Raw genomic sequence first — 24,369 nt, 5'->3', positions numbered from 1 at the left:
ATGACAGCACAGGTGGGGTTAAAGGAAGTGGGATTCGGGATTTGGGCATTGGAAACGAGGCTGGTTTTCTCGACTGCTGCAACGCTGGTTCGAAGCGTTGGATCTTGATGCGTTGCTTATTTCAGAGAATGCGATGGAAGGGTGAGACGCAGCTAGAATAGGTAGCGTGTGTTGCAGTTTCCATTATTGCGTATAAGCGGGAGCCCAAGCAGAGGCTTGAGAGTAGACCCGTCCATCAACAAGATGTGTGTATGAGGTATGCTGGATGCCTTTCGCGCTGTGAACACCACAACTTCTACCTACTGGCTTCTACCCTGTCACTCGTGTTGGCAAGTCCAGAGCATGCTATACCTCGATATCAATCCATCCACCACCGCCCTCTCGTCTTACCGCCCTCAAGCCTGCCATCACGTCCCGCTGCCGCTGTCTCAGCTCATCGAACGTCCTCTGCTCCCTCGCCCATGCGGCCTTCTTCCTGACCAGGGATCCGCTGAAGTTCTCGGTCCCAGGTTCCCCGGTTTCCTCATCGACCCTGGGAGGCTTCACTGGTGTCCATCCGATCTTCAGCACGATCGTGCTGATGCCACGCCATGCACCGTTCCAGTCTGGCCGTGGCCCCATTAGCGTGTCCAGCTGGGATTCAGAGTAAGGGTCGTATTCGTCTGGGGTGTTCCCCTCAGAGAGGCCAGCGCTCAGTAGGGTGGTACCCAGTGGTTGACCATGCAGCTGCCGCCACATCAAAGCATCCCACCATTGTCCACAGCCGGACAGATCCAACCACTTCAACCCAGTCAGTTTCCGGCTCAACGAACGTAAAATACCCGCCGCTTCCCGCCAGTCGTTGTCCAGTTGGCTATACATGTTGGTGCCTCCATAGACGATTCGGGGAGACGAGGTGGATGGGTTGGACCCTGTCGTCGAATTGGTCACGGTAACCCGGGTACTCGCCGCGATAGGGGTGTATGTGGGCATGGGCCAATGAGCGAGGGACAGCGATGAGAGCGTGGGAAGGTGGGTGCATAGACGCAGGAGAGATTTCCACGAAGCCGCTGGCGAAGTGGGGGACAGTGCCAGAGAAAGATGAGTCAGGTTTGGAAAGGTAAGGGGTGTAGGGAGAGTCGTAGGAATGCTTGGTGCCGTAGAATCAAGCGCATCCCAGGCGTCGGGGACTTCTTCGGCTGCTGTCACGATCTGTACCGGCTGGATTGCTGGCTCTGAGTGGAGCAGGTCTTTCTCAAGAGACCTGTGCTGCACCCAGGAGCCTAGTCCGTGGGAAATGTCAAGTCTGGCGACTTCTCGCCGATCGTCAACGTCTGCTTCTGCCGCGAGGAAAAGCATCCGCACAGGATTGATCTGTACATTGTCGTTGTAGACAGCCAGATACGACAGCAGGCTTTCCTTGAGTTTGGTAGGTAGTTCGGTGAGGTACAGGGCATCATATTCGACGTGCCAGTCCCAATTAATCGCCATCTCTTTCAGGGCGTAGTCCTGTAGGGATCCAGGCGGTGGGAAGGCTGCTCCCGGTAACACAGCTGGAGCATCGAGTGCGCGCATCGATTGGAACGCATCGTGACTTGCCGACGCAGAGGCATGCCTGCTGTTTATTAGCCAACTCCTCGGTGGTGGCGGACCAGGCACAGTCCGAAGGCGCGTAGGACCGCGATCGCTCGTGGGAGTGGGCGTGGCCCGCGACCGTCGAAGGCCAATACGGGGAGGTGGACCCGTCGGAGCGGGCAGACTCAGGGCTTCTCGCACTTGAGGATGCACCGAGGAAGTCACGGGGGTATTGGGCACAGGCACTGACTGGTCTCGAATCTGCAGACGACGCGACTCTCGAATGAGGTCGTTGACCGAGGGGCGCGAATCATTATGAGCGGTAGGGTCGCGCGAGGACGATGCTATCGTCGCAGGCGAGCCGGGTTTGATGAGTAGGGCTTTCCCCGTGCGCTTCTTGGGCATAAAAAGGGTTGCGAGAAGGTTGGATAGTCGGTCGTCTGCAGAGAGTACCTGTCGGGTTGTATATGAGGAAGAAAGCTTGCGAGCGTCGCACTGAGGTGAGTCAAAGATGAGGTGCCTCGCCGCAGTTGGCGTGATGTCATTGGTCAGAATCAAACACAAGTATAGCAGGCTGAATCACTTGCCGCCAATGGCGATTAGCAGATTCGGGCGGATTATGTTGATGCGTGACTCAGTAGAGCATAGTTCTTGGGTATTTTAGACAGGTTCTTCTCTATCTGAGCCCTGAGAGGCTGACCGCTCATTAGGAACAACTCGCGTCCATCGTGGCTATACTGTCAGAGCCAACTGTTATACACGGGCGATTCGGTCCAGGACACTGTCAGTTGAGCCAGCGTTCCTTTGCAGCCATCTGTGGGGGCGAACCATCTTGGGTCAAGACTGCTCTCCCCTTTTCAGAGGTCGAGGGTTGACACTTGCTTCCTCCAACTCAGCAAGCCTCCAAGTGTGGGAGTATGGAAGTAAAACCCAGGGTGCTACGTCCCTCGCAACTGACATCTCTTGCATCTTCTCGTACTCCAACAGAATCGCAGGTACTGATCAGCTTCTTCTGAACGTAGCCGTACCTCGAGATCGGCTCCGACCGGAGTAAGTGCGAGCGTGTTGAACATGCGAATGTAACGTCTCCTCCTCCATCGCATGTGTTACTGACACGGCCCGCTTTCGAGACCCGTTCCCGACTCCGCCTCATTTTGCATCCCAAGCTGGGGTGATCGTTGTCGATGTGATGAACGGAGAAGAAAGCGGCGGGATGAGAAGTTTCAGGCGCTTCGGGAAATAGGTATTAAAATCCGGGAGGATTGACACGTTGGCTGACTCGGGTCCATTTGGGTAGCTCTACAGCACGTTAGCATTCGTTTCTCTGTCGGAGTGGTGATGAGACTGACTGTGGATGCCTTTCCGATAGCTTTTCTCCTTGCGATCAAAGATGGTGTACTTATCGCGGGGCAGCATCTGTTCTTCGCGGGGCATCTCACTATACCAGCGATCGATAGCTTTGCTGCTCATACCGCCCTTCTGCAGTGCAGCACTGACCGTATCGACAACTTGATCGACTAGCTTTAATCGTTTGCGCTGGCGCGCTTTCTGGGGAGGTGAGAGCCTCCAAGGACGCTTCCTGCAGATCCGTTAGTCCAGACGCAGACATACGAGACACAACACATACCAGAGCAGACCGCCCAACAGGCGCTGCGTAGGACGGAACATGGTGTTGATATCCTCGAGGATGCGGCAGGGAATGACGGATTGACATCGAAGCTGCGATTTGGGAAAACGACGCTACGCCGGAGTTAACACTTTTTTCGCTCCGGCTGCGCGTTCTCGTCATTGACGCGTGCGAGACATGCTCAAACCACCTTCACAAAAGGTGCCACCCTCTCTCATCTTTGCACTTATCCTCGTCCAGCTTCACCGCTGTTAGAGCCGTCGCTCACTCTCCCGATGGAACCAGATGAATAGACCACCGTATGCCCCGAATGGTCCTCCGGGCTATCCCACCGTTTCCTTCAATCTGGAAAGCCCAAGCCTAGTCTGGCGCTCCGCATCGTATCAGACCCTCCTTACCGTCGCAACTCTTTGCCGTGGATTCCTGTTCGGCCTCAACAAGACTGAAGTTCACGGCCTTCCGCGCTTCCTTGAGCTTCTAAAGTCGCGCGCGGACCCGTCCACTCGGCAGCGTGGCCTGGTCACAGTCTCCAATCATGTCTCGGTCATGGACGATCCCCTCATCTGGGGCGTCCTACCTTTTTCCTTTCATGCCTACCATGGCTATCTGAACCACCGTTGGGGGTTTGGCAGCCACGATATATGTTTCAAGGGTACCCTGCTCTCCCATTTCTTCACCCTCGGTCAGGTCTTGCCCACCCACCGACTTGCTCATTCCGTCCATGGCGGCCCAATGCAACCGTCCTTGACTGAAGCCATTCGTCTCCTGTCGCCTATCCAGAAGATATCCTACACACCCCGACAGCATGGTGCCTTCAGCGACTGTACCAGCCATCCTCCATCCTGGCCACGCGATGCTGTCGATCCTTTCTCCGACACCAACATAGACCCACAGTCACCTCACTACGCTTCGTACACCGATGACGAGCGCCTCTACCTTGCTCCCTCACGCTACCGCGCCAATCAACTCGGCTGGGTACACATATTTCCCGAGGGCATGATTCACCAGTCTCCGAATTACAATATGCGCTACTTCAAATGGGGCGTCGCTCGTCTTATCCTCGAGCCCGCCGTGTGTCCCGACGTTGTTCCCATTTGGATCGAAGGCACCGACCAGGTCATGCACGAGAGTCGCGAGTTTCCACGCTTTATCCCACGTCCGGGAAACCGCATCAGCGTCACCTTCGGCGAGGCCGTCGACCCGGAAGCGCGTTTTGGCGACCTGCGGCAGCGATGGCAGCAGCTCCAGAACCGTTGGATCGAAGAAGCCGACCCCGGTGCCACGAAAGCCGACAAGGAGCTCACGCTGTTTGCGTCTCTAGGCATGGGAATGCAAGGGCTTTCCTACAGTGCAGAAGTGCTAGAGCTCTGGATCGAGACCACACTGCGGGTCCGGGAAGAAGTGCTAAGATTGCGGAGGGATAGAGGCTGGCCGGACGAGGACCCCAAGGCCAGCGTCGCCGAGACGTGGGTGAGAGAGGGACCCAAGCGTCAAGGGCAAATGGAAGATGGTACATGGGTAGGAGACACTTGAGGCTTCGCATCACTAGTGGCCAGTCTTCTTCGCGTAGAACCTTGAGGCATTACCTAGCGCAGCGTAAGAGACAACAGTTTCGTAGACGGATTGAACACTTTGTTACGAGGGGACGGCACCAATAGCCACTTCAAAGGGATCAGAAATCGTATCGTCTCGTCTTGTCTTGATTGCACATCACCGGCCTGTCTATATACCTTAGACTAGTACAAGCATTTCACCCTCTGTATCTAAAAGTCTGAACAAGAGGAGACCGACTTCGAACGCCCTCGCTCAAGCTTTGCCTCCATCGACGCGTACCTCAGCGCTGCAACAGACGATAGCGCCAGCGCTCCTCCCCGTCGTCGCCTGTGAGTTTGCATGTGGCGAGGCATCGGGTCCAGTTATCCAAAAGAGCCTGACCCAATTATTCCAAAGTTCAAGCTAGCTGAAATCGATGCCTCAGTCCAATGCACCGCGTAGGGAGTATCCAGCTCCAAGCCCCGAAACACCAGAATCGCTCATTGCTAGCCAATTGCTCCTGCTCCATGCTCATGCTGACCAAAATCATCACATCGTCCTCGATATACCGCACAACGCGCCTTATCAGACACTCACTTCCTGCGCCCTAGCTCCCTCAAACCCCTGCTCCTCTTCCTCGTCCTCTCGTGTTTCTTCAGCCCAGCTGCCCCATAAGCCTCTCTTTCCCCGGATCCTTAACGGCAATCCAATGGCCTTCGCACTCTGGTCCACCTTGACCGCATCCTTCGTCGCCAATACCAGCACCTCGAAGAACATCTTCGTCGCGTCCTCCTTGCTCGTCACACGTTCTGGCACCAGGTCTTGTAGTAGCACCGATCTCTTCTGGCTCTGATTGGGGCTGCCATCGACCGATCCACCTAGTTTCTCACGCAAGAGGTGCACAGCTCGCTTCGTGCCCAACGAAACAGGGCCCGAGTCAGCAGGATGCACCAGAGGCATGGTTGTATCGTCAAAGTTCAAGCCTTCGTCGCCGTCCGCGAAGATACCCTCGTCATCCTCGCCCCGCACCATATCCTCAAGTCCAGGGTTGAGCTCATCAATTTGTTCATGTGTTACGCCTGGACGGTCCACACCAGTATCGATCGCTTCATCTACCACGTCGTCGTCGAGCTCGAGTCGTGGACTCTTCTGGCTATGCGCATCCTCCTCGTCTGAGATCCCGCCGATCCCAGAATCACGCTTTCGCTTGCGACCTGGCCCTGAGCGGTAAACAACATCGAACGAAAGTAGACCTTGCAATTCCGGTGCCCAATGGCGGGAAGCACCATCATTCATGGCGGAGGTTACAAAGTCGCCGTTGCGCTGCATATTCTGTAATGCCAGAAGAACAGGATCGCGGGGAAGGAATAACGGGGCCTTTAAGATCTTCGAGCGGTCTTCAGATTGGGCTTTGATCTCTCGGTTGTGGAGGACAGTCTCGACATCCGGGGCGATAGGCTTGACTTTTTTTGATCGCTGCTTTTGCTGCACGGCGACTGAAGCAAGCGTGGTGTCGTTCATGTCTTGAGCGAAGGTATGATCGTTTTCACGGAGTGCTTCTGACGGGAGATCTGAGAGGGCGGACTCGGCTCGATGAGTGCGCTCAGGTTCGGCGGCGCCGGCGCGAAGCTGGGCAGTTTCATCATCGCCTAAAATCACGCCATCATCCTGCTGCGCACCAAGCATATCTATGTCCTGTTCTGGGGGTGCGATGTCCGCTTCGTCGCCAAAGTCGAGCACCAGATCGTCGTCCTTGTAGATTTTCTCACCACCCAGCACCTCATCTTCGAGGTCGCGCTCGGCAGGTGCGTTGCGGCCTTGCTGGATACTGATGGTAGTATCGTTAGGCTCGAAATCATCGCGGTCGCCAAAATCTAGGCCGAGATCATCATCGTTGACTAGGACGTCGTCGCCTGGACTGAGTCTTGACTGTGTGCTTTGTTGTGGGTTGAGAGTGCTAGTCCAATCCTGATCGAAGTCTTGTGAAGGGCCTTCAAGAGCTGGCTGCTGTGTCAGAGGGTAGGCAAAGTCCATTGATGGGAAGAGGTCATCAATAGTCAGAAGATCTGGCAGTTGTAAATCGAGACCAGCATTCGCGTTTGTTGGCAAGTCATGGTTTCCAGTGTTCTTAAAGGTCTGGGAGAGGTTAGTGCTGCTTGCGACAGGGTACAGATATCATACCATTCGAATCTTCAACAGCGCTTCATGACAGTCGTCCTGTAGATATTTCGCTTTCTTGCCATAGATACGGACAACACCCAGCATGAGCTGACCGCTCAGTCTGAGAGCCATTGGTGCATGGCCCTGATTGACGATTGCGCTGATATCCTGGGGAATGTCGGACTGAAGAACTTGAGATTTGGACAGCTTGCGGTCGAGATTGGCAGCGAGCCAGACGCGAGCCAAAGGCCCGGTCTTGGATAGAAGCGTGTCTGAGTAGAACATTGTGGTATTGTGATTGAGCAGGCGATAGCTCTTAAATCGTCATGGGGTTGCGCGAAATGATGTGAGCGAAGAGATTCGGCGATCGGCAACGCGTCGCGAAGTGTTATTTTACTGCCTCCTCGGGCGCGCCGCAATTTAGAGTGGACCAAAAGGCGGTATTTTTGATGCAGTCAAAGGATACTTGAACTTCAACAGGAGAGTAGAAAGATGGAACGCGTCCACGGAAGGAGGGAGGAGGTGGTTGGGATAACAACATCGGAGGGGGACAGTTGAATGCGAGAGGCTGGAAACGCGACACTCGGAAAACCTGCCTGTTTAAGACACTGCGGGTCACCCTTGCCGCCGACGTCAACGGCCTCGACGGCGTTGGACTCGACTGGTTCAAAAATTGAACAGCACGACAGCAGTGTAAGATGTTGAGGCTGCATTGCTAACATGTGCACTATGCTCCTGTTCGGTCACTCCAGGACAATCGAAAGGCAGCCTTCTTGATCCCCCCTCCAGTTAGCGGTGCTTCTGAAGCGTGTTCAAGGGACACACCGCAATCATGGCCCACAAAAAGTCGCAGCAGGAGATGGTTCAGGTCGGTGTGTGACTCCTGCGCTGTGACTCTTGCGCTGGATGTCTACTGACAGACGCGATGGACGAGGTCTGCGTGAGAAAGCGTGTGCTGATACAAGCTATAGGCGGCAATGAACGATCATCCTCGCCATTTTGGCGCACGCGACCTTCAGTAGACCGTCAGCCTTCAGGCAAATCGACTAAGGTCATCGGCGCGTCGTATTCCCACGCCGATATGCTCAAATTTGACTCTTTGTCCCTTGGGTCCAACTCACGCCCACGCACACCACCAACGACTTCGTCCCGAGCCTCGCCCGCTCCTTCGCAAGACCGCAGGTTCCAGTCGCCAGAAACCAAACCCTACAGTGGCCTGGGCACATCGTCGCTAGGTAGCTGGGATGTGATCAACTCACCGGACGATGGGGACGATATTACCTATAACGACGAAGATGAGGACGAGTTCGGGTTGCCTAGCTTGGAAAGTATGCGCAAAAAGCGAGGCACGAAGAGTCCAGCGATGCCGGGAATTTCACCTCAAGTAAGCAACAACACAAAACTTGGCCCTTCGCCACTACCGCAGCATCATCGGTCGAATAGCTTTGACATTGCGGAGGAGCGAAACCCGCTATCGTACCCCAGTGCAAAGAAAGGCGAGGGCAAGATCTTGCGTCCGCAGTACAAGGAGCTGTTGAAGGACCCTGCCAACTCTTTACACCTTATTGACCATCCTTCGCTGCCCCAAGGTGCTGATGCCAAAGCTGCAGAGGCCCACAGCACCCGCATTTCCCGCATCAACAAATTCAAGCGTATACTGCAATCAAGCTCAGTATCTATGCCCGAGATCCGAGCTGCAGCCTGGTCGGGTGTGCCAGATGAAGTTCGTGTTATGACATGGCAAATACTACTTGGTTATCTGCCTGTTAACAGCGAACGTAGGGTGGCGACATTGGAAAGGAAGCGCAAAGACTATCTAGACGCTGTCAGGCAGTCTTTTGGCGGAGGCTCCAGCGCCACGAAGAACGGAACGGAATCCGGCTTAGCTGGAATGGCTTCAAACCCCCCTGTCACTACAGGGCGAGGTCGTGGACTTGATGAAGCCATATGGCACCAGATCAGCATTGATATTCCCAGAACATGTCCGCATATACCCCTTTACAGCTACGAGGCTACGCAACGGTCCCTGGAACGAATATTGTATGTTTGGGCAATCCGACATCCGGCGAGCGGCTACGTGCAAGGCATCAATGATCTCGCGACGCCGTTCTGGCAGGTTTTCCTCGGCATGTACATCACAGACCTTAACATTGAGAGTGGCATGGATCCCGGACAACTTCCCCGACCCGTGCTTGATGCGGTGGAGGCCGATACGTACTGGTGTCTGACGAAGCTGTTGGATGGCATTCAGGACAACTACATTGTGGGACAGCCAGGCATACATCGTCAGGTCGCGGCACTTCGCGATCTCACCACCAGGATAGATGCCGGACTAGCTAAACATTTTGAAAGTGAGAGCGTGGAGTATATGCAATTCAGCTTCCGGTGGATGAATTGCTTGCTGATGCGGGAGCTGACTATCCGGAATGTGGTCCGGATGTGGGACACCTACATGGTACGTTTGCTTCATCCCGTGGCCCTGCTCTCGCCTAATGTTTTATAGGCTGAGGAAAATGGCTTCTCCCAATTCCACCTCTATGTCTGCGCTGCATTCCTGGTCAAGTGGTCTGATCAGCTCTTGAAAATGAATTTTCAAGAGATCTTGATGTTCCTGCAGGCACTGCCGACGAGAGAATGGACGAACAAAGATGTTGAGTTGTTATTGTCGGAAGCGTTCATCTGGCAAAGCCTTTTCCATAAGAGCAAAGCTCATCTTAGGGGCAGTAGCTCTAATGAGATGCGGATGGGGGGTCTCGGTCCGCCCGGGTAAGATACCGAAATATACAAGACCACTCCATCCTTTGCCTTGTCCATCGAGCAATTTTGCGCTTCAGCCTCGTCACATTGATGGGTCATATATACCAGACACCGATCTAGCGTATATATTCACCAAGCTGTTTCCTAAGACGGAAGCTGTAGCTAATCTGTCAGGGACAGCGAGTTGCACTATTGCTCGGCTACATTCACTGTCCAGCTTGCCAAAGCGGTCTTGGAGTACCTCTACCTTTCAGTTGCAAGGTAAGCAGCACGAGGGATCCAGGGACGCCAAGACATCTACTGCCTGCTCGCTGTTGACTTCCTCTTTCGGCAGGTACAAGCGAGGCTGTATTCGCCTCTTTGCTCTGTAAACCCGAGGAAATGCGCACCTTGTCGCACATAAGAGATCGCTAAACGCTGCAAGCTAGTTGTAGCATATTGACGCCACAGACATGTCTCTACCTGAACGAGACGCAGCCGCCAATGACTAATTGTGGTAGGTTGAATCTCATGACGTATCCCTCTACAGCAATGGAGGATCATAGCCTGGTATGACGCGCACGCGAAATATGTTGACGTCCAGTTTTCGAGTTCAGTGATACCCGCGATCCATCATGGTTTAATGGCGCGCTTATGTTAGATACCAGAACCTTCGGCGCGTGCAGTCACGAGCTTGCAACCGAACAACCACTTAAATAGGGATGGCCGCCACAACCGTCGCCGCAAATTTCTCTCGTGGCATCACCAGACCGTCTCATTGCCTGCGGATACTGCACCAGAGTACTTTTCCACGTCAAAGCCTAAACCAGCAGAGTATCTTTCGATTCGCGTCGCAGCCAGCAACACGCAATTTTGCGTCAACCATGTCGTTCAAGACTCCTTCATCGGATCCACCGAAACATGAGGCCGTGTACTTCCCCAACATGACCAATAGTCTCCCTGCCGAGTCAGGCGATTTCCGCCGTGTCCTTTGGACCGGTCTTTACAGCCAGCTCGTGCTCATGACGGTGCCCGTGGGTGGTGATATCGGTGACGAGGTATGGAATTGTCTGGCACCATCCATCTCCTGTGCGCTTCCTCCTGTGCCGCCGCTAACACGCGTTTCCACAGAAACATACAGTCGACCAGATTCTCACATTCACGAGCGGCACTGGCCGCGCCACCATTGCAGGCGTCGACCAAGACGTCAAGGCCGGCGACCTCATCATCGTCCCCGCGGGGACGCAGCATCAGTTTGTCAGTACTGGCCCAACACCATTGATCCTGTACACCGTCTATGGACCCGCAGAGCACAAGCCCACTACGGTGCATAAGACGAAGGAGCAGGGCGAGAAGGAGGAGGACGAGGGCATTGATGTGGCGCCGGAGTGGAGTCGGAGAAGCAAGCGCGAGAATGAGCGTTTGGGCCTGGTTGAAGGAGAGGGCATGGAAGAGCAGTAGCATATCCAATGCCACGAGGCTGTTCTGGTTCTGGGACAGCGAGTCGCGGGCGCGGGGCTGTCGCAGGTCCGTGGACGGACTTGTAGATCAGTTGCGCGTTTGTCTCAGTTGTGACCGGCAAGAAATATGAGAGCTGTTCGCTGACGCTGTCCTTTCACCACGATCACCTGTTCTTCTTGCCGACAACTTTCGTGAAACCATCTTCATCGATCTCAGGTGCGGGCTTCTCCTTCTTTTGAGCCGAATCCGGGGTGTTACCCATCTCCACGTCTTGTTCGTCATCGTCGTCGAAGCCGTTGAATTCGTCCTCGTCATCCCAGTCCGTCTCCTCGCCCTCATCGTCCTTTCCCTGCACGAAATTGACTTGCTCTTTCTTCCCACTCTTCTGCTTTTCGAGGTACTTGGTATATGCGGCCTCCAGATCCCCAACATCACCCTTAGCCAACTTCTCCATCCCACGCCATATCGCTTCGGCCGTTTCCTGCGCACTCCCGTCGTCCACCACTAATTCGAATTCGTCGTTCATCACGTGCAGAAGTACCTCTTCTAGATCTGCAACCTCGTGTAGTGATGCTGGCTTGGAGGTTAGCAGTTCAGACACGGCGCCCGCGAGCAATTCGCGTTTCTCCGCCGCGACCTCCGGGCTGCCGCCGAAAGAATTGCTGATCGCGAAAGTGAGGGTCGGCCAGGCCCAGAGTGAGAGGGCAACTTGTAGCTCGATGAGTGCGGGGAGGGTTGAGGGAAGGGACGCGTGGGGAGTGGCGCTTGTGGGCTCGGACGTCAGCACGGGTTGCGCCATCGTGAGGTTGCGCGGGGCAGGCGACGAAGGTGGTGGGCTGGGATGGCAAGTGCCAGGATTATCCCTCCAGGGATAAGTGCCAGAAGCGCTTTGAGCGTTGTACAAGAAGTTGGTGATGGGGTGACCTGCGCGTCGGAGTACTTGCAATGTCCGTGGGTCGTCGTCCGCCCCGAAATATCGAATACCGGTCGCAACTTGGGAGAAAAAATATGGCGGACTCGGAGAAACGAATGACCGACCATCGGCCACAATAATGCCAAGGCCATGCTTGTTTTCTGTCTGATTTCACTACATGGCAACCTCGATTAACCCTTCTCTTTGCAGACTCCGAAATTGTTGATCGTTTCTATGACTACCTGCTCGGCGAGACTGCAGCCAGCCAGCTTGAGTACACTTCCCTTGAGCAGCTCGCTCGCTGTAACCTGACTTCGTAGCGGATGTGTCTTAAGCGCACCCTTAGAAATGTCGACAGCGTCGTGATTTTCATGCTCAATCTTCCCACTAGGCCAGAGCTCGGTATTCATGTTTATCCCTGGGTAGATGGCATTCTCTCTGAATGACTTCCGCAATCATCGTTCGTTGGATTTGTTCCAGGATGAAGAAGTCTTCACTAAACCGCAATAATCCCGGAACAGTCCAAATTGTTGGCATGGCGTGGGACTTGAAGAGCGATTGGATCTGGGTGACGTACCACATCTTCTCGGTGGAATCACTCCTTGCGCACATGGCCAGCACGAGAAGCATCCACAAGAAGACGCTTTCGGCGCCGTTCCATAACTTGCTGTTTTGTACACAGGGGTACCCAGCGAAGGTTTTCGCCCTATTTGTTGCGACAAGAAGTCTGCCAGCACCGCTCATAGTCAACAATATCCACGCTATAATGGTCATTCAAATCATGTCAGCTCGGGTTTCGGACAAGTGCATCCGCAACAAGGCTTTACCTGTGGTGGCCAGGGACTGGCACCACGGCCTTGCCAAGGCAAGGCTCCGGGCATAGCCCGGACAGGTCTACCTGTTACCGGTAGATAGAAGATAGAGAGAGGAATAGACATACTTAGACCAACGCTTCCGCTCCCCATTTTCCGCTCGTACGTAGCTGTCCGCTACATTACCAGTCTGTGATACGTGGCGCAGGTACAGCCTCAACATCGCACATGACACAGTATGAGCATGGCTAATCGATCGTCTGCACAGAGTCGGTCGAAACTGTCATTACCAAAGATCGGTTGAATGATCGACTTGTATTCTTGATGCCGTCCGCGATCTCGGTAGATCATTACAGTCACGAGTCAATCAGAAAACCGTGCCTCGATATTGCCTTTCGAGATGAGGCAGCCAATTTACTGGGCGACCTCGCCGAGATTGAGGAGGTCGTTCGACAATATTTTGCTACCAGTTTTTTTCAACTGCCTATACTCTCGAAACGCCGTTTTCTGGATGATCTACCATACGTCTATTTCAGACCTCGTGCAGACTACCTTCTGCTGTGTGTGAGCATCAGTCTCATTCTTCAAAAGCCAAAAACGACCAATTTCGTGGGTGAGAGTATGCAGTCTTCACTCTACGTGATTACGAAATGCCTCATTGCTAGCCTAGAAGCTGCTAATTACGTGTCCTTGAATGTTTTGCAGTCGAGAATGTTGGTCTGCTTGTATGAGCTTGGTCATGCCATCTACCCCGCCGCCTCGATGTCCATCTCGGCCTGTGCGAAGAGTGCAAGAGCCTTGGGCATTGAGCGGAGTTTCTCCCAAGGGCGTGGTACGCAGGAAAACGGTGATCTAGATCCTGCAGGTGCCGAAGAGGAAGTTCCATATTGAGCCTTGATGGGTAAGCTAGCAACACGTCTCAGTTCCTCTTGGAATGCTCACCCAACAACAGGTATATCAGCCTCCGCACAGGGACAATTGTCTAGCGGCTGGTGACCCCTCCCCGGACAATATCGTACCTATGGACGATACTAGGTGGCTTGAAGGAGTGAGGCTAGGAATTCATCTCAAAGGCTGCGCTAACATGTTCCATAGTCAACATCTGGAGACGAGCCCCGAGCGAATTTGCTGACGCCGTCCGACATTCGCGTCGGATACTTTGCTTGGGAATTTACAGATCCTTCATCTTGTCGGCCGTCTTGTCAGGCACATATTTGAGCCTTCGGCCGATATAGCCTTCCACACAGCCGAAGATCATTGGCGCAGCTCAGCCTACCACCGAACGATCGTGCCGTCATACCATGGCACACGAATGAACCAGCGTCAAGGGGGGACTGTGGAGGAAGTGGGAGTGCTTCTATCGCTTACCAGTAGAGAATGCAAGAGGATGGATAATGTCATCGTACATGGGCGAAGAAACGCGGTGCTGTAACTGCAAAATCCAGTCTGGACTGCGGCCAGTAGATTCTTGGAAGCCAAGATCGGAGCGTTGATCGTGTCTATCAAATCTGGCTTGTGTGAAGTATACAATAGATCAAGAGAGTAGCGAGGAGTTACCAACCACCGAACCCGCCGCTCGCCACACTGAAGGCTTTGAACAGAGCATATTAGGTAAGCTGAACTCGGCCTTGAGACTTCTCAAGGAGGCCTAGAGCAGCCTCTAGCCAGACCGGCCGGTAGGATGGGGCATTAGCCGAGGGGCCAAATTCTACTTGACCAGGATGTTAGCCGATCACAAATCTTTGCCAACCGCTTATTCGCGAAGGTGTACATCACTCGAGACTTTGATCATCTAGTTGCTCAGCATACGGCAGTCAACTCGGTGACCAGCTACAACGCGTGACTGCCTATGGAACGAAAGGTTCCGGAAATTGCCCAGCAAGAACTACTTAGGATGGGATACCGCTCAGCTGGGCGGAACGTCATACCGGTGCGCCAAGCCTTTGACGATCTTGAGTTCTTCATGACCTCCACCCGTAGCTGATGTTAAGCCTGCTGTCAGGTCTTGCACCTCTTGCGAGAGGGCCTTCGCTATGGAGGCGGATATTTCAGTAGCGAGTTCTGTGAAGCATGGCCTCGGCGTAGTCACCTTCGAAGAGGCGCTGGATGAAGATTTGCGCCCCGTTTTCGTTCTTGACCTAACGCGTCTCGCCCCCGTCGAGAATGGGCCACTGTATCCACTGTTTTGCAATCGAGCGCTCGCAGAAAACAAACAGCTACATGATAGCGTTCTCGGGTTCTCAACCGACAAGTCCTCCGAGGAACGACCTGAAGAATACCAGCAATTTCGGGAGTGGATATCCCGCTTGCGTGGCACCCAACTTCCAGGGCACAGTTCCCATGCAGGCTTCCGGTACGACGGGGTCTATTGGACTTCTTCCATGGTTCGCGGTCGCTACCAAATCGTCTCCGGAAATGTCTGCGAGCATACTCCGGCCGTCACGCTGACAGGATCGGCAGCGAAAGTCGTGGTCGATCTCCCCAGGGACGAGCTAGCCAGAGACCAGAGCAAGGCTGACAATCATGGATCAGTCACGACCCATGGACTTGTCCCTAACGTCTCCTTCGATGCTGGCGACGCCATTGTACCATCGAGGATTCCGCGTTCGGTTGCTGCTTCGAGACGGTACGACCCAAAGCCTCCTCCGTCGGTGGAAGACGAAAAGGTGATGATCCCGCAACGGTTATCAGCGAGTATGTCGACGGATTGGACAGCACCAGACCCGCTGGGAGTCCTCACACCACATGAGATATTCGCGCGGAACACTGATTGGGCGTCGACACCTTTAGGACCAATGTCGAGTTGGTCTCCCGAATTTCGCGAAGTGGTCAATCTTCTCATGCGCAACCCGCATCCAGCGACACTGTTCTGGGGTGAAGAACTAACCATGGTTTACAATGACGCATACCGGATAGAGGTGGCTGGGAACAAGCACCCAAGGTTGATGGGTAGTGGCTTCTTCGGACCTTTCGCGGAGCTGTGGGAGAGCGTTAGACCCATCTTCCAGGAATGCGCGCGCACGGGCAAAAGCATCCGGAAGGAGAATGATAGACTACTCATCGAGAGGTACGGCTACCTCGAGGAAACATTCTTCTCCTGGTCTTGGACGCCGCTGTATGGCGGGACTGACCGCATTTTGGGCTTCTACAACGCCCCGTTTGAGACCACATATCAGACTGTTGGCAGTCGCCGTATGGAGACCCTAAGGCATCTTGGTGAACGAGTTGCTCCAGCAAGATCAGTGAAACAGTTCTGGAGGGATGTTCTGATCGCTCTGGATGCGAACCCCTACGATATCCCCTTTGCATCGCTGTACTCGATCACAGATTCTGATGGAAGCGATGCATGCTCCGTCTCCTCTGGCGGCGTTGTTACATCGAAAACGTGCGCGTTAGAGGGAACCATTGGTGTGCCCGATAATCACCCTGCTGCGTCGCCAGAAATTGACCTATCCGGCAGTGATGGATTAGTTCCTTGTTTTGAAGAAGCGATACGCACCCGCGAGCCTGTGGTTCTGCGAGTCACTGACGGAAACCTACCGGACTTCTTGCTTGAAGGAATCAGCTTCCGAGGATTTGGAATACCATCGAAAGAGGCTTTGGTTGTTCCAATTCGCCCAACAAGTGGACAGAACACAACAGCTCTCCTCATGATCGGACTCAACCCACGGCGACAGTATGATTCCGACTATCGGACTTTCATCACCATGCTCAACCGACAGCTGGCGTCCTCATTGGCTTCGGTGGTACTCCTGGAGGACGAGGCGAGGAGGAATCGGACTGCCGCCGAGGTCGCTGCTCTTCAGCGCGAGCAATTGACGGAACAGCTTGCTCTGCAAACGAGTCGACTGCGCCGAATGACCGAGTTTTCGCCATTTGGAATGATGCTTGTGAGTCCAGATGGCGTGCTTCTAGAAGGGAATGATCGCTATTACGAAATGACCAATCACTCGAGAGACATTGCATTCGAAATGTCCTTCATGGATACGGTCGCCGACGCAAGCAAATCGGATGCAATCACTATGTGGGTCAATGCGATGCGGGATTTGAAGCCCACTACAGGCGAGATACAGCTAAGCAACAACTACAACACTGAGATTAACGAATTGACTGGCAGACCTATTGATTGCTGGGTATTGGCATCTGTTGTACCTGAAATCGGACCCGACGGCACACTGAGGTCAGTGTTGGCATGCATCACCGACATCTCACACATGAGGTGGGCCCAAGGCCTTCAAGACCAGCGGCTACGTGAAGCCGAAGAAACAAAACGACAGCAGAACGCATTTATCGATATCACCTCACATGAGATGAGGAATCCACTAAGCGCAGTGCTCATCTGCGCAGATGATATCCGCGACACGCTGACGGAGCATCACTTCTCTAGAGACGACGCAGAAGTTGTCAAAAGCTGCATCGAAGCTGCCAGTACCATCGCGCTATGCGTGCAGCATCAGAAATCGATCGTCGATGACATCCTTACAATCTCAAAGTTGAACTCGAATCTGTTGGTGATCTCGCCCATGCCTACAGAACCCGTTCGAATTATTCAGGAAGCAATGAGCATGTTCAGAAATGAGGCCAACGCGAAAGAGATCGACATGAGCCTGCACCTTGATCCATCCTTAGAGGATCTGAATATTCAGTGGCTGATGCTTGATCCCGGGCGTCTGGTACAAATGACCATCAATCTGATCACGAATGCCATCAAATTCACCAAGCAGTCACCGAAGAGGTCGATATCAGTGTTTTTGGGTGCCTCTCTGAGCCCTCCTGTAGCAACCAGAAATGGTTTCCAGTATGTGCCAACCAGAGAAGCACATGTCGACGTCGCAAGTGGCAAGGAGTGGGGAAACCACGAGCTTGTTTATTTGCGCGTCAAGGTGGCCGACACAGGTTGTGGCCTTACTGAAGAGGAAAAGCAGAGGCTCTTTGAACGATTTGCGCAGGCCTCTCCACGCACACACGCACACTATGGTGGCAGTGGCCTCGGGTTATTCATCTCTCGGCAGCTTGCGGAGCTACATGGGGGCCAAATAGGAGCAGCGTCAGAGGCCGGCCAGGGCAGTACTTTTGGCTTCTTCATACAATGCCGAAAGACCTTTGATCCTGTGGTCATCAATGGCACAGTCATGCCGGCAACACTTGACCCAAGCCAGCGAGTAGGAGATATCAAGGCGGAGATAGCTGCTCACGATACTCGACTTGAATCTACGGCACAAGACGTGTTGATGGCCGAGTCACAATCAACTGTCGATATTATCAAGTCAAGAGAGCTTCACGTGCTTGTGGTGGAGGACAACCTCGTCAACCAGAAGCTTCTCAGGAAAGGCCTGGAAAAAATGGGCTGCACAGTGAATACTGCAGACAACGGCGTTGTTGCCCTACGATATCTCGAAACGACTGAGCTGTACCAACCGGGGCTCACGAGATTATCCGTCATTCTGATGGACCTGGAGATGCCAGAAATGGATGGCTTAACTTGTATCGCTCGAATCAGGGAGCTTGAAGCAAAAGGAGTGCTTCGGTGGCATGTCCCAGCCATAGCCGTGACAGCAAATGTCAGAGCAGAGCAGGTCACAATTGCCAGAAACAGTGGTATGGACGATATCGTGTCAAAGCCATTCCGCATTGCTGAGCTGGTTGGAAGGATCGAGGCTTTAGTGTCAGCCAATCGCCACCCCGCCCGGTGAACGGCGCCCCAGAATATAAGAATAGCAATGGCCTTCAAGATGCACTTCGTAGCGAACGAAGAAGAGATGATGCCAACAAGTTGGCTTTCAAAATGCCTAGATCGCACCTCCATTCGTAATAATCGTCAGCTGTCCATACCCACGACTGCTGATTCAGAGGGTACCCTTGGCGGCTACGCTTTTCGCCCACTATTGTGATCTCTCGTCTCATTATCTCATATGCATCTGTGTACCGCACGCTGGATATCCTCAGCGAGTACCGGATCCTTACGGAGTGCTATTTAGGTGTATGCACTACTCCGGTTCTCGCAGGGGGCCTTACCCGTCGGCTGCATCAAAGAAAGAACATGTGTTGGATTGACTATCCTTTGAAACCTTTACAAACTACAGCAACCAACTTCATTGCAATTTTTCCCTTCATTCGGAAGACATGGCGACATTGACTCCTATCGGCAATGTGAACATCAGAGTTCTGGTCAACGACCAGCTCGATAATATCGCCCCCTCATGGAACGACCAGGTGGCAGCGCCAGGTCTCTTCTCCCACGTTCCGCTCAGAAAACTTGACGAAGAGGAGAAGCTCGGGAGAGCCGGTGCAGAACATGAGCTACATCTACCAAATAGTTGCTGCGGAGCCCATGGACTGAGTTTGATGATTGTGAGTCTCCTGTGGTCCTCGCGACGGGTAAAGCCACAGCTCATTGACTATTTCAGACGGTGGGCAAGGAAGACTCGAAACATACAATCTTATTCGATGCAGGACCCGAGGGTAATGTGTGGGTAAAGAATGTGGTACGCCTAGGGCTGGAGAAGAATTTGAAAAGCTGACCGGTGTGACAGGTGGGCTTGAAAAGGCGATTGGTCTCATCAACTCTCACAAGCCTGAGAGCAAGGGGCCGGTGGCGGTTGATCTCCATCCAAATCGACCAGAATTTCGTGGGATGATGACTCCTCGCGGGCCGGTAACGCTGGAAGCGGACCCGACAATAGCACAACTCGAGACAGCGGGTGCAAAGATTGATCTGAATACCGATGCTCACGCAATTTTGGGGCAGATGTTCTACGTTTCAGGCGAGATCCCACGCACGACCAGCTACGAGACGGGCATCGCCAACGGAATCCGCCTCGACACAAAGGAGGTCGGGTGGCAGGAAGATCCGCTCATCATGGATGAGAGATTCGTCATGTGCCATCTCGAAGGCAAAGGGCTCGTTGTCTTCACCGGCTGCAGTCATGCGGGTGTTGTGAACGTTATGAGGCATGCAGTCGAGCTGGGTGGCGGCATTCCCCTCTTCGCCATAGTGGGTGGCTTTCATCTGACGGATGCCAATATCCAGAAACTAGAGAGCACCGTTGCCGATTTCAAGCTTATACAGCCTACTGTAATCATGCCTGGTCACTGTACCGGTTGGAGATTCCAGGTGGAGTCCGAGAAGACTCTGCCGGGCAGGGTTGTTCCTCTCTATTGTGGTCAGAAGTATGGCCTGACGAGCTGACTTGAAGGGTTCGAGGTCGGGTGTCAGCCACGAATGACCAACGGTGGGTAGACATGGTACATTCACGAGGAGTAGTGCTGCCATATGCAATTATATACCAAAGAGCAAGCCCACTTAGCCGTGTGTCGCAAACAGAAACCAATCGTTAGAGAAACGTTAGCTACCGCTAGTACCAGCCTGCGAGTTACCTTGACCCGCAAATGTCGTCTGCAAAGACAAGGTGAAGTGGTAAATAGGCCATTCCCGCGGCAGAAAAGTGACAAGCGAAGACAAAAGCCGGCGCGGCGAATCGTCACTCCGGAAGAAGCACGCTAGTGATGTTTTCGTGGCCTTTGTTCTTGAGCCACAACTTGACCTTCATCTTCCGTACACTCCTTCTAGAGACAAACTTTTCAGCAATGCCACCATACAAAGCACCACGTGGTGCGAGACAGCGCCGCAACTCGCACGGCGTCAAGAACGCGCCAGTCATGAAGCGTCCCGCACAGCCTAAAGCCGAATCACCACAAGTTGTTCAGCCGCTAATCTCCGACGACATCTCGCCGGAGGCCATGCGATTTGCGGATCTCGCCAATGACAAGCTTCTAGAACCCATAATCATCGACACCATCACCCAAGATCTGGGGTTTACCCACATGACTCCCATACAAGAGGCTACTGTGCACGATCTACTCACGAACCGAGTCGACTGCTTGGCGCAAGCCAGGACCGGCACGGGCAAGACTCTGGCTTTCCTGCTGCCTGCCATACAAACATTGCTAAAGAAGCCGCGCCGCCATGGGAAGATCTCAACACTCATCATCTCACCCACTCGTGAGCTGGCTATGCAAATTGCCAAAGAGGCTTGCGGTCTTCTTGGCCGCCTTCCCATGTACAAGGTCAGCTGTGCCATCGGCGGCACTAACAAGGATCGAGAAGAGCGAGACATTCTGTCCGGATGTGACATCCTTGTCGCTACCCCCGGCCGTTTGTACGATCACCTCAGCGACTCGCGAATTTTGGCTTCATTCTCGGAACTCGACACCTTGGTACTGGACGAGGCGGACCGCTTGTTGGACATGGGTTTCATGAAAGACCTCAAAGATATCATCGCTTGCCTTCCAGACCGGCAGCAGAAGCCTCGTCATGGCATGCTGTTCTCCGCAACCATCGCCGATCACGTCGAGAAGTTCGCCCATCTCGTTCTATCCCCTGGCTACAAGTTCATTTCCACCATACCCGCCGGGCAGCGCAATACACATGAGCGGGTTATACAACAGCTCATCACCGTGCCTACCTTTAGTGACGTCCTCCCTGCCCTGATATCCGCCATCAAGTCGGAGATGGCGCTCGACAAAGACTTCAAGGCGATTGTGTTTGCCCCCACGGCTGCTTTGGCAGACTGGTACAGCATGACGCTCGCCGAAGTTAGGGGACTGCCGCCAGTGTCAACGCTACATGCGCGGATATCACAGTCCAAGCGAACGAGTGTCACGGATGCCTTCCGCAAATCTTCCTCCGTCATACTCGTCGCCACGGACGTAGTCGCTCGCGGCATGGATTTTCCGGAGGTCTCGGCAGTTTTCCAAGTTGGATTGCCTGCAGATCGAGAGTCCTACATTCATCGTCTTGGCCGTACTGCCCGTGCCGGTCGTGAAGGGCGCGGCATCTTCATCATCGCCGAAGCCGAAGCCTTCTTCCCAAAATACAAATTGAAAGACATTGAGTTTTTATCAGCAGGCACGACGATTGCTGCCGAGGATGCCGAGCTGGTGCAGAAAGCCGCAGCCAAGGCCAACATTCAAGGCAAGGTCTATCAATCGTGGTTGGGCTACTATAAAGCCCATCTCAAGGCGCTGAATTGGACTCCGGAGAAGCTTGTCGCCGAGGCCAACCGGTATGCTATCGATGCGCTCTGCGCTGGCGGAGTGCCGGAGATTCAAAAGTCTACGGTGGGGAAGATGGGGCTCAAAGGCGTCAAGAATCTCAATATCGTGGCTAATATTCCCTCTGCAGGGCGAGGAGGTGGGGGCGGCGGAGGCGGCGGCGAGGGACGACGCGGTGGCGGCGAAGGACGAAGAGGTGGGAATAGAGGTCGAGGTCGTGGCCGAGGCTCGGGTTGAAATATGCCAGATCAGGACCGAGAGATACCCATAGCACGCGGCGTTATCCTTGCACGGGAGACATAGACTTAGAACTTGCTCTAGCAGGAGCATTCCGGCACTTCCTAATGAAAAGGCTCATTCGGTAGCCACTTTGATTGAAGGCATCTCGGCATTTGAATCTGCTCCTGACGCAACAAGGCGATGGACAGACATCGGTGCCTACGCAAGCCCGGCTAAGCCCTTGTCTTTGTACGACCCACCCATGAGCTCCATCGCCCTCTTCAAGTCATCGTCTTCTGTATGTTTTCCCTTCCCAACCACTTGGAGAGTAGCAGGCACGAAGATACTTTCCTCGATCTCCTTGAATCTTCCACCGCACGAGTGCATGAACTGGCCGTTCCTCGAGGAATCAGCCATGAGTATGAGGGCGCTCCGAGCGGCGTCTTCCGGTTCCTGGAGCTCTACGCCCAGCTTCTCCATCATAGCCCCAGGTACAATCCCTGTTCTCGTCCAACTGGGTCCGATGGCGTTGATGCGGATTGGTAGTTTTTCATCGACCAGAATCTGGTGCATGGCGCGCATGAATCCTAGGTTCCCGTGCTTGGCGCTGGCTGTACCCGTCAGTCGATGATATGACTCGGAATTGCAGTGCCTACCATAGTCGACGGCTCGAAAGCGTGAAAAGCCAGCGATCGATGAGGTGATGACGATACTGCCTTCTCCACTTTGCTGTTCTGGCCTCATGTAATACATGCCCAGCGTGGCGGTGTTGATCCAGCCGCGAAGATTTACCTCCTGGGACTCAAAGGAGGGTTCTTTCAGATCACCGTTCTCGTCGAGATCGGTGGCAAGGTAGTTTGCCCTGACGGAGATACCAGCGTTTGCAAAGACATGATCGATTCGGCCATGCACGTCTTTTGCCTTTTGGAACAGGGTGAGAAGGTCTGACCACTTTGTCACGTCTGTCTGCTGATAAGCAAGTGAATCATGGTGGAAGCCATCTCGTGGAGGCTGCACGTCGCCGATTACGACAGACGCTCCAAGTGACAAGAGCAGCTTCGTCGCTGCAAGACCTATGCCAGACGAACCTCCTGCGTAGTCGTTAGTAGCAAAACTCCATCCACGATTAGGCACAGCCTGACACCAACGGAAGGATCCTTACCGGTGATAACAACCACTTGCTTCGCCAAACTGGCAAGGTCGGTGTCTCTCACAAGCACGTCGGTCATAGCGGTTGGGTCTTCAAGGTCAAGGTCTGCTTGAAACTCATTCCAGGCTGAATATCCTAATAGCATATGGAAGCGACGGAGATTCTTAAAGCATCGATACCCCGCTGTCTGAAGCGATATGCGAGGCGGAGGTACGTGGAGCTGCCGAGGCTGTCACAGGGTTGGGTATCCATTACCCTGAAGAGCGACGTGGCAGGGATCTGCCAAGGCCCTGTTGGAGCCTATGGACTGCCATGCGCAGAACGGACTCCCCGTTGGGTTTCCCAGCATTGCCTGATTGGATCGCAAGAGTGTCACAGCATGATGGGATATGCATTCAGTCTCGCTGATGAATGGAGCTTTGAGCGTCTGGATCGAAGCAAGTACCATACTGCACCCGAAGACATGGACATCTGACCCTTCGTGTGATGTTGGAGAAGTAACCCCTACACCTGAATGCAATAGGAGTACTCCACTTGTCCTCCACTCCAGAATGTGGGGTAGAAGCGAAGCTCAATCGCCTGGCGCTGACTCGCCTCAGGAGCGCCCGAAGTGTCCATCAGTTGCCGAATATGCCCCGCCCGCTGTCAACTCCACCACGCTGGCCCCGGATCTCCACTCGTATCTTTACTCCGGCTTCCTACGGTGTATACCCGATCCTTTATAGTGATCGCCTGAAGTTCCGGTTTCGAGGTCAACTCTCCAGATCTTCCCACCGAAAGATCAGGTCCGCACTGCCAGTCAGTCCTTTCGGTGCGTAACGGTACCATGAAAGGTATTGGTTCGGCTCAAGGCGAGCGCGGTTGGTTTAAGGTTTCACCGCGGGCACTTCCCCATCCTTATTTACTGGCTCTGTGCTCAGAGCACCGGGCATCGGCACTGGATTACGAGAGCCAGGTGCGTATCTTGTGCGCATCGCAGGCATACGTGACGCCTATCACCGCCGCTGCTTATGCTGGTACTGAGGGGGCACCGAAACAACAGTGATTCCATACGAGACCACCGCAAGCCCCACTGGCGCCGTGGGGATGGGATGGCATGCGGAACTTCACAAGTCGCGGCCCCTTTAAAGACGCAATGATGGCGCAGTCG

General features: G+C 53.9%; 12 protein-coding genes across 12 annotated transcripts; 7 read left to right on the top strand and 5 right to left on the bottom strand.

Annotated features, from left to right (window-relative positions):
- Nucleotides 1–345: 345 nt before the first annotated feature.
- On the bottom strand, nt 346–1,959 carry HMPREF1541_05299 (uncharacterized protein; the record flags this gene model as incomplete). Its single annotated transcript, XM_008719640.1, has 1 exon — nt 346–1,959. The coding sequence occupies one exon, from the start codon at nt 1,957–1,959 to the stop codon at nt 346–348; it is 1,614 nt and encodes a 537-aa protein (XP_008717862.1).
- An 841-nt stretch (nt 1,960–2,800) lies between these two features.
- HMPREF1541_05298 (uncharacterized protein) lies at nt 2,801–3,222 on the bottom strand (the record flags this gene model as incomplete). The annotated part of the gene is made up of 3 exons (XM_008719639.1): nt 2,801–2,853; nt 2,904–3,129; nt 3,178–3,222. 3 exons carry the CDS (start codon nt 3,220–3,222, stop codon nt 2,801–2,803), a joined length of 324 nt encoding a protein of 107 aa, XP_008717861.1.
- A 244-nt stretch (nt 3,223–3,466) lies between these two features.
- Nucleotides 3,467–4,714, top strand: HMPREF1541_05297 (uncharacterized protein; the record flags this gene model as incomplete). Its single annotated transcript, XM_008719638.1, has 1 exon — nt 3,467–4,714. One exon carries the CDS (start codon nt 3,467–3,469, stop codon nt 4,712–4,714), a length of 1,248 nt encoding a protein of 415 aa, XP_008717860.1.
- Nucleotides 4,715–5,299: 585 nt separating this feature from the next.
- HMPREF1541_05296 (uncharacterized protein) lies at nt 5,300–7,159 on the bottom strand (the record flags this gene model as incomplete). The annotated part of the gene is made up of 2 exons (XM_008719637.1): nt 5,300–6,850; nt 6,896–7,159. The coding sequence occupies 2 exons, from the start codon at nt 7,157–7,159 to the stop codon at nt 5,300–5,302; spliced, it is 1,815 nt and encodes a 604-aa protein (XP_008717859.1).
- A 640-nt stretch (nt 7,160–7,799) lies between these two features.
- Nucleotides 7,800–9,644, top strand: HMPREF1541_05295 (uncharacterized protein; the record flags this gene model as incomplete). Its single annotated transcript, XM_008719636.1, has 2 exons — nt 7,800–9,329; nt 9,378–9,644. The coding sequence occupies 2 exons, from the start codon at nt 7,800–7,802 to the stop codon at nt 9,642–9,644; spliced, it is 1,797 nt and encodes a 598-aa protein (XP_008717858.1).
- An 850-nt stretch (nt 9,645–10,494) lies between these two features.
- On the top strand, nt 10,495–11,071 carry HMPREF1541_05294 (uncharacterized protein; the record flags this gene model as incomplete). The annotated part of the gene is made up of 2 exons (XM_008719635.1): nt 10,495–10,668; nt 10,742–11,071. 2 exons carry the CDS (start codon nt 10,495–10,497, stop codon nt 11,069–11,071), a joined length of 504 nt encoding a protein of 167 aa, XP_008717857.1.
- Nucleotides 11,072–11,234: 163 nt separating this feature from the next.
- On the bottom strand, nt 11,235–11,870 carry HMPREF1541_05293 (uncharacterized protein; the record flags this gene model as incomplete). The annotated part of the gene is made up of 1 exon (XM_008719634.1): nt 11,235–11,870. One exon carries the CDS (start codon nt 11,868–11,870, stop codon nt 11,235–11,237), a length of 636 nt encoding a protein of 211 aa, XP_008717856.1.
- A 1,352-nt stretch (nt 11,871–13,222) lies between these two features.
- Nucleotides 13,223–13,603, top strand: HMPREF1541_05292 (uncharacterized protein; the record flags this gene model as incomplete). Its single annotated transcript, XM_008719633.1, has 1 exon — nt 13,223–13,603. A coding segment is annotated over one exon (381 nt), but the record flags the coding sequence as incomplete, so codon positions are not given.
- A 1,226-nt stretch (nt 13,604–14,829) lies between these two features.
- HMPREF1541_05291 (uncharacterized protein) lies at nt 14,830–18,489 on the top strand (the record flags this gene model as incomplete). The annotated part of the gene is made up of 1 exon (XM_008719632.1): nt 14,830–18,489. One exon carries the CDS (start codon nt 14,830–14,832, stop codon nt 18,487–18,489), a length of 3,660 nt encoding a protein of 1,219 aa, XP_008717854.1.
- Nucleotides 18,490–18,919: 430 nt separating this feature from the next.
- HMPREF1541_05290 (uncharacterized protein) lies at nt 18,920–19,985 on the top strand (the record flags this gene model as incomplete). The annotated part of the gene is made up of 3 exons (XM_008719631.1): nt 18,920–19,147; nt 19,204–19,258; nt 19,330–19,985. 3 exons carry the CDS (start codon nt 18,920–18,922, stop codon nt 19,983–19,985), a joined length of 939 nt encoding a protein of 312 aa, XP_008717853.1.
- Nucleotides 19,986–20,383: 398 nt separating this feature from the next.
- HMPREF1541_05289 (uncharacterized protein) lies at nt 20,384–22,087 on the top strand (the record flags this gene model as incomplete). Its single annotated transcript, XM_008719630.1, has 1 exon — nt 20,384–22,087. One exon carries the CDS (start codon nt 20,384–20,386, stop codon nt 22,085–22,087), a length of 1,704 nt encoding a protein of 567 aa, XP_008717852.1.
- A 201-nt stretch (nt 22,088–22,288) lies between these two features.
- HMPREF1541_05288 (uncharacterized protein) lies at nt 22,289–23,298 on the bottom strand (the record flags this gene model as incomplete). Its single annotated transcript, XM_008719629.1, has 3 exons — nt 22,289–22,680; nt 22,726–23,160; nt 23,232–23,298. The coding sequence occupies 3 exons, from the start codon at nt 23,296–23,298 to the stop codon at nt 22,289–22,291; spliced, it is 894 nt and encodes a 297-aa protein (XP_008717851.1).
- Between the last annotated feature and the right edge of the window lie 1,071 nt (nt 23,299–24,369).

The sequence above is a fragment of the Cyphellophora europaea genome (assembly GCF_000365145.1).
Source record: "Cyphellophora europaea CBS 101466 unplaced genomic scaffold supercont1.5, whole genome shotgun sequence".
NCBI classification, from domain to species: domain Eukaryota; kingdom Fungi; phylum Ascomycota; class Eurotiomycetes; order Chaetothyriales; family Cyphellophoraceae; genus Cyphellophora; species Cyphellophora europaea.
The sequence above is the reverse complement of the archived record's forward strand: the minus strand, read 5'-3'. Positions and strand labels throughout refer to the sequence as shown.